A 12259-nucleotide genomic window follows, 5' to 3' on the forward strand; every position below is an offset into this window, starting at 1 on the left:
TGAGTACACCAAACATCTCCTTAAACAAGAGGTAAGGAAATCAAAATAAGAGTTTTCTTTTTCTTTTCTTTTTTTTAAACATCAAAACAAGAGAGGTAAAGGGACTTCATATTCAATGAAAGGGAATTTTTTATAAAAATCAATAAATCATATAGGAATTTTTTTTAATTAATGGAAGGTACATTTTTTATTGAAACGAAGAGAGATTACAAGGACTGGTTACAGAGATGAAATTTACGAAAAAGCAAGGGATGATACAAACCATAGATTTATTCTTACCATTAGTTTTAGTTTTTTTTTTTTTTTTTTCACTTTCTAAAATAATGTCATTTTGGTGAACTTATAGTGCGTTTAGCATGAACTTATAAGCTCAGCTTTTAGTTTTTTTTTTTTTTTTAGTTTTTATATACAGCTTTTTAAAACCTCACTTTTTCTCTTATTTTCTCACATTTTCAATTTTTTTTTCGAAGTACAAGCATATTTTAGCACATTTTCAGTAAAAAAAATTCAATTTCAACTAAATAAGCTGTTTTCAAAAGGACCTTAATGATGCCGATTAGAGAAAATAACTAGATTGAAAACAAATAAATGTTAGATGACTAAAATTAGAATAGATGACCAAAAGCCTTGTACTAGTTCCACCTTCTAGTATTTTTAATAAAGACATTTAGAATTTAAATTTTTCTATCAAATTATTCCTTCTCAAAAAAAAAAAAAATCAAATTATTCAAAAAAAAAAATGTAAAGGACTTGAAAAGGAATCAAAATCAAACAATGTATCTATAATTTAGCCATGACAAAATATAACAATGATAATTAAGGAACTTTAGCGTAAAGGAATCAAATTAAAATTTATGTATAGTTCATTTCACTGTCTTATCCTTAAGTCATAGTTATTTTAAGCACCTAAAGAAAAAGTAAGAAACTGTTTATTGATTAAAAGACAATATCACTCCCTTCAGGTAATTGTAAGAAAGATGCCGAAAATCTTTACCACTTCTCCAAAATCATCATTTAAATGTTATCTTAGAATTGACAAATTCAACTTGAATTTTAGGGTCCATTTGGTTGAGACTTGAGAGACTTTTATGGAGGAGAGTTCTGAATTTGTTAAGTAATAAGAAATGAGCTGAAGTTGTGAAATGATTAAGAAAATAATCTTTTTCCCGAATATGGCCAAGAATTTTAACCTTCATCTACTTATCCTGCAAAGGCCAATGGAATACTTGTAATGTGCTCAGTTGTTTGGGGGTTGAATGGTTAGGTAGGCAAGTCTATTCAATTGGAGAGATCAAGTATGGGTTGGTATAAACTTAATATGAATGTCTTGTTTGGATAATCATAGTGTAGCTGGAGGTGGTGGAGTAATATGAGATGCCAAGAAGAATAGGGTCCGGAGTTTCTGTCACCACTGGAGTAACATTGTAACCACCACTTTCTTATAGCAGAGTTTACCCCCCTCAACTAAACAAAAAGAAAATTATATATTTTCTGTCATCTCCATTAATCTCATTTAAACAACAGATGAAAAATGTCATTTTTTTTTTTATCCTCCTTATATTTGATTATTTTCCACTCACTTTTTTTTTTTTACTGATTTTTCCAATTTCATACATCCCATCATTTTATTTTATTTTTAGAGAAAAACTAGAAAACTTTATTAACTTAAAAATTGGAGATACATCATGAAATCGGGAACATCTTCCGAGCATACTGAGCAAGACAGTGAGCAACTGAATTGCCATCTCCACGAGTATAGGAGTAACCGAGAAAACAACATCACGAAATGATTCAGCTTTGTGAGGAGCCAGTTCCCCACCTTTAACCAGATCAAATGATGAAGAAGAGAGAGCATGAATTACATTTAAAGAATCCCCCTTCAATGATCCCCACTGCAAATTCAATTGCTCTAAGCTGCCAGAAAGCTACTGCTTCTACTGAATCAGAAGCCATTGTTTCCAAAGAACTCAAGGCTCTATCACTTCCCCTAACTCACTACGTATATAATAAACATCATCGAAAACTGCTCCATCCTTAGCTCATATTAATTCCGCATGTTTTCCATCTTCAGCATCCCAACCAAACATAGCTCAAGTTTTGCTCATTTTCTTATTACTTTCACAACTCAAACTACTAAATATGAAGTACTTTCGTCCGGTAGGTAATATAATACATTGCCATTTCAAATCTAAACAAATTGCAACAAAATGGAATGGACCTCAAAATCCAGTCTTTGCCAATTGCCATTCCAAAATCCTAAAATTTTCTACCCAAAGAAAATTTGGGACATCAACATCTAAAACTTAAAATTTTACAGACCCAAGAACTTACTTCAAATCATCCAAAAAAACCACACCCATTTCCTTTTTTCTCAAAGAAAAAAAACCTATTCTTTGAACCCCAAAGAAAATGCAGACCAACCACAATTATCTCTCCCAAATTGTTAGTTCAAAAAAAAAATTTGCAAGTTGAGATTCCATCTTCTTCACAAAGCTCTTTTTTCCTTCTTTTATTTTTTTATTTTTTGAAGTTTCTATTGGGCCCCACCTCCACGGAGGATCATCTCCTGGTACTGATTCAAAGACTCCTGTCTCTGCAACCTCATTTCCTCGTTGAACTTATTGATGAAAGCCTCCACTCGCCGGTTCAGCTCGTCCTGACTCAGTGACGGTTCCCTCCTGAGTCGGCCCGATCCCGGCGAAGGACTCAGCGACGAGTTATTGGCATTGTTTCTGTTGTCACTGAACGTCTCGGACTTCTTCATTTTCTGAGTCGGAGGAGTGGTAGTGTTGTCGTTCTCGTCATTTAGTGTCGGGTTGCGTCGCACGTGCGAGTCCCACGTGTCGGATTTCTTCAAGTGCCTCGTTAACGGCATCGAACGCCCCTCCGTTATTGTCTTCCACGTGTTCTCCAACGTCTCCTGCCGCTTCGGCTTCGACACTCCCAATGATCTCACCCCTGCATTATTACCCCCATAATGTTAATTTAATTACCCTTTCTGCCATTACCTTTTCAATTTTGTATTTGCAATTAAAATAAGCTGTGCTAATATAATTATAAATCATCCACCTGTTGTTAAAACTGAATTGTCAAAAATAAAGTATATATAATCCACCTGTTGTTAAAACTGAATTGTCAAAAATAAAGTATATATAAAGTATATAAAGGTAAAAGTTATCTGAAATAGTATAATGAGACCCATAAATAAAAATAAAATTTAGCTACAAAACCAATTATAACCTTATATTACAAACTCATTCAATATTTTTTTATTGGAGGTGACAAATTCACCATTAGTTTACATTTTCTTCTTATATATTTCATGTTTGTAAAATTTCAAGAAAATTAAAGATTAATAGGTATGTCATCAATAAATTTTTAAATTGTAAATTTTTGTAATTTAAAATTATGCATAAAATATAAATTTATAAATTATATAGTAAATAATATCCAATTGACACAAAATTTAACATGTATTAAAAAGGTAAAACACATGAAATTCAACTGTTAGATTTTCAAAATATGTCGTAATATTTATTTTATTGAGTGAGTTTGTAGTTTAAGATTACAACTAATTTTATAGCTAAACTTTGTTCCATAAATAATACAAAAAGTATAATGAGAGCTATAAATAGTAGCCACCCAAACCCTAAATGTTTTTTTTTTTGCACTTCAATTATTTTAATCCTTTATGATTTATTTAAGTTGTAAATATTTTGGTCCTGTATGATTGTTCTATTCTCTTTGATATTTTATATTTCAAAATTTTCATTTTTAATGAAAGATCAAACTGAAAACTGAATTTTTTTTTTTTTAGTCAAATTAATATTTCGAAGCCTATAAAAATAGAATAAAACCTGAATTTCTAAAATTAAAATTTTGAACTAAAATGAAAACAATAGTGTAAAATCTCTATATCAAAAACAGCTTCGAAACAAAAGAAAATATTTTATTGTAAAATTTGTTTCACGTGAATGTCTATTCGAGGGGCAATCTCGTCATTAAGGAACTTTGAGTTTTGAAATTTGAATGACAGTTGCAAATATTAAAACGATATGAAAATAATGTAGTAGTTTTTACCAAAAAAAAAGAAAATAATGTAGTAGTTTACACTTCACCGTCAAACGAAAATAAAGGTGGGGGGGCTGATAGAGCCTAAGACCAGTCAGTCCCCCTAGCTCACCGTTTCGGCGCGGTGGCTAGCCTTACCAATAGGTCCCTCTACATTTTCGGGACCACCGCGACTATTTCAAAAAAGCAAAGAGTTATTATAATTATTATTAGTTCACCAAATGCAACGGTCAAAAATTCCAGATTCGTTCACAACTTCACGTGCAACTAAACCCTTAGAGAGAGGAAAGAAAAAAAAAAAAAAGTACCTTCAGGACTAGCTTTCACAACTTTTCGGTGAGCGAATCTCGCAGAAACCGGCGGTTTCTCATTCTCATTACTCAAAAACGAAAGCTCCATTGAATCTTTCCTCTCAACCGGCCTCGACGCCACCACCGCAGCCTCATCATCACCGCCGTCCATCACTTTCTTCTCCGCCGCATCGTAACCAACACTATATCCTAGTCCTCCGCCACTCAAAACGACGCCGCTTTCGTACACGTCATCGGAGACCTTCACAACCGGCACAGGAGTAAGCGGAACCATCTCCGGCGCCGGATCTTCTTCGGTCCTCGTGTGGAGCTTGGAGGAAGCGACGATGCTGATGATGATGCAGTTGATGACGATGTAGAGGTAAGGAGGTCTCAGCCACGTCAGCACGATGCTCCAAATGGAAGGGATTTCCGAGACCACGAAATCCGATACCACAGGGACCGAGACCTTCAACGCCATGGCCATGGTTAACACACCGGTAGAGATCAGAACCAGTTTCAGAGACAGCATATACGCCATTGTTGGATTGCCAGTGAATCTGAGAGAGCTTTTCTCTTTTTATTTTTTTAGTATTTTTTTTCTCTTCGAGTGAGAGAGCGTTGCTGTGTACGAAATGATGAGATGGGATATTTATAGAGGAAAGAGAGGAAAGGTGTACGTGGTGAAATATGGGCCGTTGGATGAAGAAGAGGGAGAATGAAATGGAAGGTGTGGATGGATTTTGTTTGCTTGTGCTGAAGGCATTTTTATGATGAGTTTGTGGACCAGAGTTGTTGTTGTTGTAAACGTGGTGCTGGTGGAGATGATGAGTTGGCAGATTGTCACGTCAGCTTTTGTACATGTGGCAGTCTCAGAGTTGGGTTGCTTGACACGTCGTTACAATAAATCGTGAGCTATGTATTGTATGTAGCGACTCATCATGATGATGTGTGTTTCTTACGTCTAATATTTGTACTATTTTGTTCATGAATTTTTGGTTTAAATACAACGTTTACAATCTTGTGGGGAGGAGCGTACTTTTGTTGATTTGATCTTGTGAAAGTATATCTATTTAGGCTGTGTTTGGTTCGCGTAAAATCATTTTCAGAAAATATGCTATTTTCCGGAAATGCTATTTTTCGGAAAAGAAAACGTTTTCATGTGTTTAGCTGTCACAAAATTCATTTTACGGAAAATTAATTTTAGTGTTTGATTCGTTTAATCAGTTTACCAAAAATACATCAAATTCGGCGAAACGCTCGTCCGACGAGCGGCGCTCGTCGATCGACGAGCGCGCTCGTCCATCGCGATCGTCGATCGACGAACGATCGCGATCGTCAATCGACGATCGCGATCGACGAACGCGCTCGTCGATCGCGCTCGTCGATCGACGAGAGACGAGCGCGCTCGTCGATCGCGATCGTCGATCGACGAGAGACGAGCGCGCTCGTCTGTGCTCGTCGATCGCGTCGCTCGATCGACGATCGCGATCGTCCACCGCGCCGCTCGTCGGCGCGATGCGATCGTCGGACGAGCGGCGCGATCGTCCCTCTCTCTCTCTGATCTGGGCTCTCTCTTCTCTCTCTCTCTCTCTCTCTCTCTCTCTCTCTCTCCGGAAATGAAATGAAGTGAAAATGAAGGCAGATTCTAATTTCCGTGGTCAAGGCTTCAAATTTCGGTCAACAGGAAAAGGATTTCCGGAAAATAATATTTTCCGTTACAGCCAAACGCTCCATTTTCCGGAAATTGATTTCCGAAAATCGTTTGAAGTCGATTCAAACGCACCCTTAGTTTGAAAAATATAAAGACTTTCAAAGATTGTGTACCTAAATATAGTTGGCTTTTCTATATTTTTATAGTGCGTTTGAATGAATTTATTGTATTTTTTTTTTAAGTAAAAGTATAATTATATTTTTTAAATAAACAATATTTTAAGAAGTTATATATTTCCTCTTAAGATGAAAATAAACTAAACATATTATATTAATCTTGATAATAAAAAAAGCACAGTGTTTTTTCTTTTTGATGGGAGCATAGTGTTTATTTGATCTCCAATTGTTTTTGGGAAGCATGTGCTTTAAACATGATTCAACCATTTCAACACTCCACCTTTGCACCTAAATCCTAATTCGTCAATTGAAACAATTATTACGTAACTCAAGTCTTTAATGGTGTCACTTTCCTAGTTGTAGCACTTCTTACACTCAAAAGGGAAACTAAACATACCTATTCAAAGTTTCAAACATTTTTTCCTCTAAGTTACAATCAAAAATTATAAATATTCTTGATTATCAAACTAAGAGATATTAATTAGTGTTCTACGCCTCAAGTTTTCTCTGATATAATTAATAATTATAGTTTAGCAGGCGTTAGATGAAAAATCAGTGTAGTTTGTACAATTTCTATTGTTTTAATAAAATTTTCTTGATTTTCATTATATATATATATATATATATAAATCAACTTTCTTATTCAATTGATAAATATATAAATAAAAACTTTACTATTGAACTTACAGGAAATCGCAAGAAATTTTATTACATAAACTTGGATAGATTTATGCATCAATTTTTAAATATTATAAAGAAAAAAGTAATTCAAAAAAATGTGTTTATTAATTGTTAATATGGTACATGAATATGGATATGGTGCATGTAATGCAAGAGTCGACGTGGAGATGATTTCAGATTCCTATTTTGGATAAATGAGCTCTTAACAGGAAGACAACCGTGTCCCAAAGGATCCAAACAGCCATTGCCGCGTGGATTAATTGCAAGTTGCAACATAAGGTTAGGCCGGCTCATATAACAATTAACAAAGATCAATAGAGCCGAGTCACACAGTTATTTGTAAAAATATCTAGACTCTAGATGTTTCAAGAGGTTTTTATAAACTTTCTTAATCTTGGAATACATTAATAATCTTCCTAGAGAATCTATACAACACTACTATTATTTTATGTTCTATTTTGTTATTCGTGTTGTCAGAATCTTTCAAATATTTAAATTATAGTACACATCTGAGCTTCTCAACGGCTCTATTATTTATTTGACCGTTAACTCCAGAGCTGTTTCAGGGTCCTGAGTCCCAGGCCCATTGGGCTTCCCACATGCCCATCTGCTTAGAGAGTGCACCACTAGCCGACCACACCACCATCACAACGAAAAAAACAAAAACCGACCACAACGTGAAGTAATTGGAATTTTAAAATATTAAAACAGAAGCGAAAGTCTGAAATGCGAAGGTACAAGGAAAGTTATGATTGATGCTTCTGCGAAAGTTTCATCTATGCTATTATGTTAATTTGACTCAATGAAGGAAAATCTTACATCTTATGCCGACTCACCAATCATATTAAACTTAATAACTTTCATCTTCTTTTCTTTGTTTCTTGGAGTACAATCCTCGCAAGGTTGCTCTTGGCCACTTAAAGTGCCTAATGTCTCATCTTCATCTATCCCAAAAATTTATAAAGAGTTTTAAGGGCTCCATTACATAAACAAAAGGCCCTTAAAATTTTACAATGATAACTATTTTTTTTTTTTAAATTAAAAAATATATGTGAGTTTTGCTTTTTTTTTTTTCTTTTTTTTTTGTTCCCAACCTCCAAGAAAGCTTCTAAAATATAGAGACAATAAAAATCTATCATAATTGAAAACCTAAATTGTTTCATAAAAAATTGTTATAAATGTGTTAAATAATTATTGACAGTCATTTTTTTTTTTTTTGGTAACAACGTAAAAAATAAATTTTAATTAAATCTAAATATAAAAATTAATTACCGATTTTGCATGTAAAAAAAAAAAACAGTTTTTAAACATATATAAAAATTTAAATAAGTAATATTTAATTGATACTTACAATATTAAAAAAATTCCCTAAAATTTAACGTGGTTAACTTTAAAATATATTGAGTCGACCTGAAAACTCATTCATAACATTTAAAAAGAATGTAAACATTGATATGTAATCAACAACCTATGAAACTTTCACATGATCACAACAAGAAGTCATGTCAGTGTGCAATGATTGATATTTTTTCTAGAAATATATTATAAAAAAATTGATAGTTGGTATTTTTCTTAGAAATATGTTATAAGAAATTAAAACTTGTTCATTACATTTCGTAAAGGAAATGTAAGCGTTGACATGTAATTAACAATATATAAAACTTTCACATGATCACAGTAAGAAGTCATATCAGTGTGCAATAATTGATATATCTTTTCCTAGAAATATGTTATAAAAAAATAAAAAATCGAGTGAGTTTAAACGCATAAATCATGTCTATTGCGAAATTCATGTATATGAATGGTCTAAACTTATAAATCTGTGATCCATAATGCAATATGTAACAGAAACTTATTTTCAATCATTTTCAGAGGCTATGTGAAGACAATTTAGTGACAATTTCAAAAAAGTGAATGTCCTTGTAGCATCATATTATGTTTTTTCTTTTTGGCTGAGTGTAGCATCATATTATGTTGCTAAAAAAAGGACATTTAATACCATAGCACTAAGATAAACGAGAATCGACCTTGAAAACTCGTTCATAACATTTCGTAAAGAGAATGTATTATAATAATAAAAAATGAATGTCCTTGTAGCATCATGTTATGTTTATTAAATTTAAAATGAATTGAGTCGATCCTAAAAACTCGTTCATAACATTTTGTAAAGAGAATGTAAACATTGACATGTAATCAACGACATATGAAACTTTCACATGATCATAACAAGAAGTCATGTCAATGTACAATAATTGATATTTTTTCTAGAAATTTATATAAAAAAAAAATAATAATAGTTGATGTTTTTCCTAGAAATATGTTATAAAAAATTAAAACTTGTTCATTACATTTCGTAAAGGAAATGTAAGCATTAGCATATAATTAACAACATATAAAACTTCCACATGATCACAGTAAGAAGTCATGTCAGTGTGCAATAATTGATATATCTTTTCCTAGAAATATGTTATAAAAAATTAAAAATCGAGTGAGTTTAAATGCATTAATCATGTCTTTTGTGAAATTCATGTATATGAATGGTCTAAACTTATAAATCTGTGATCCATAAAGCAATATGTGACAGAAACGTATTTTCAATCATTTTCAGAGGCTATGTGAAGACAATTTAGTGACAATATCAAAAAAGTGAATGTCCTTGTAGCATTCATGTTATGTTTGTTTTTTTGGCAGAATGCAGCATCATGTTATGTTGCTAAAAAAAGGTACTTCGCCTTACATTTTAATACCATAGCACTAAGATAAACAAGAGTAATTACAAACCGTGTGTAAATAAATTAATGACCATAATAAAAGTCTACGGGTTGGGTAATAACAATTAACATATAGTCCATGTGCTATTGTCAGAAGCTTCTTTCTATACTATGAATGATAATCTCAATCAGTAAAGAGTGAACATTATTTTATCAAAATGCAGTAGATTAAAAAACACATTTTGTACGGATATAGTATTACAGCAAGTATACATTAATCTCATACTCTCACGAACCACCCCAGACTTGTCAAACACCTCCTAACAACTGAGTTGTAGATGAACTTTGATTGTGAATTAGCTTAGGCTGATTTAGTTAGCCCGAATTGTGCAAATGTTTATCTTTGATAACCATAAATAGTCAAAGGTTAGGAAGCTCCCTTCTCTTGCTGTCCTTGTCCTAGTCCTAAAAAATACCGACCTCCCTATAAATACTACTAATCTGGCCCTAAACTTTGAGATATGTTTGGCTTTAGCAGAAAACACGAGCAATACGCAATGTGCGTAAGCCATTGTAAGAGCTTCTTTACCAACAGTTTCAACAAACAGATATGTGTGGTGTGGGAGCTGATTTTCGATCTCTCCAGACTAGGAAGACACTGACCCAAGTTGCTTGAAGGTGACAGGCCTAGCTACATGCATAAATATAATATAATATATATGATACAGAAGCGTGTAATTCACGTTTTCTGCGATAAAGAAGCATGTGCCAAGTGTTAACATTTTGGATGGTTACCGTGGAGTAGTGTGACAACGTTGAATCTTGAAAGTCATATATATATATATGGTCAGATTTGTTTTGCAAACTTGAGTTGAAAACTTCGACGAACGAAAGGTCATTAACAACTAACAAATACAAGACGGAATAGACCATGCATGCATGCAGCATTTGTAGCGTAGATCGTTTATATATGATTTTGTTTTTGCTAATTATTAGATTAGGTTCGGGAATTTTATGGACCCTAGAAAATGAGAAGTCTACTAAATTAATTTGCTCTGTTAACACAAATGGAAACGACGTACGTACTACACCAAATTGTCATTTGCGGTTCGTTTTTCAGACATTTCTTTCACAAAATAATTTCATACATTCGTTTGAGGACATTTAAAATTATCTTATTACTCCACTTCGTTAACTTAGGCTGATATGAGGATTTTTTAACAAATATGAAAAAATAAATTAAATTATAAAAAATGATATGTCTACAGTATTTTCACAATAAATTAATTTCAAATGACAAATTGTTTTTGATGAAAACAAAAGTAATAATGATTGTAGGTTGAATTTAAAACCAGTAAGAACTTGTCACTAAAAATTAAATTGTTGTGAAAATATTATAAGCGTAGCATTACTCTTAAATTATATGTCATCCTCTCTCAATTGAGATTTGAATAAATGCAGATAGATATGTTTCCTCTCATACAGTAACTTATTTGTTGCATTTATAACTTCATTTGCGTTTTGTTTTTTGAGACATTTCTTTCACACAATAACTTCGTACATTCGTTTGCGGACTTTTAAAATTATCTTATTATTCCACGTCTTTGTTAACTTAGGCTAACATGAGGATTTTTGAACAAATATGAAAAAAAAAAATTTTAATTATAAGAAATAATATTTATAACATTTTCACAACCAATTAATTTCAAGTGACAAACTGTTATTGATAAATAAAAAATAATAATGATTATAGGTTGAATTTAAAACTAATAACAATTTGTCACATAAAATTAATTTATTGTGAAAATGTTATAAGCTTATAACATAGCATTGCTCTTAAATTATATCATCCTCTCTCAGTCGAGATACGTTTCCTCTCATGCAGTAACTTATTTATTGCATTTATAACTTCAATAAAAATATCATTTTTTCCGAAATATTTAAGAAGCATCATTTCAAAAGAAAACCTTAAAAAATGGCCAAACAAAATAAAATAACGCACATCATCAGTGTGAACAGGTTACATCACAATTGGCCACTGTCCAGATTTTTTTTTGAAGTATATATATTATAATCTATGGATAAAAAAATAAGTAGAAAAAAGTAAGGATTATTATTGAAACTATTACTCATTTCATCAACAAAGCCAGTATGGAACATGTATGTCGCTTAGCTTCACGTATGTCGTACGTTTAGCTAATCATACATGAACCCACCAGAACAAGCACGTGGTGAAATTTCATTGGTTTTAGAATGACCTAATGTTATTTGACTATAGCAATAGCATTAGGTACCATTATAATCATAAGAGAATCAAAGATCAGGAATTTTCATTGTACGTACCATCAGATATCACCGTCCATGGAAAGGTCTAGTGACACGTATCAATCATGAAGAGGCACACATTTCTTCAGAAGGATACAGCAACTACTACTACGTAGTCCTCAAGTTTAGTACTACTACTACTACCGCAACAACTACAATGGCTGGGTTTTTCTCAGTTGTCCAAACCACCCATATTTGTTCTTTCTTCTTACATAGTCCAATATTTCTGCCTAACTTTGACATGAAAATCCAAGTACAATCAATGTGTGTATATTCTCAGTGATAATGGAGTCTAATTGGCTGGGAAGCTGGACGCGTGGATTATGGTACCCTAAACTCTAGAGGGAGCTT

At 32.6% G+C, this 12259-nt stretch overlaps 1 protein-coding gene across 1 annotated transcript; it reads right to left on the reverse strand.

The window, feature by feature from the left end:
• Positions 1–2041: 2041 nt before the first annotated feature.
• On the reverse strand, positions 2042–5000 carry LOC115958105. The gene is made up of 2 exons (XM_031076469.1): positions 4380–5000; positions 2042–2958 (listed from the first exon to the last, which is right to left on the reverse strand). The coding sequence occupies exons 1-2, from the start codon at positions 4900–4902 to the stop codon at positions 2534–2536; spliced, it is 948 nt and encodes a 315-aa protein (XP_030932329.1). The 5' UTR covers positions 4903–5000; the 3' UTR covers positions 2042–2533.
• Positions 5001–12259: the final 7259 nt, after the last annotated feature.

The sequence above is a fragment of the Quercus lobata genome, chromosome 8 (assembly GCF_001633185.2).
Source record: "Quercus lobata isolate SW786 chromosome 8, ValleyOak3.0 Primary Assembly, whole genome shotgun sequence".
Classification (NCBI taxonomy): domain Eukaryota; kingdom Viridiplantae; phylum Streptophyta; class Magnoliopsida; order Fagales; family Fagaceae; genus Quercus; species Quercus lobata.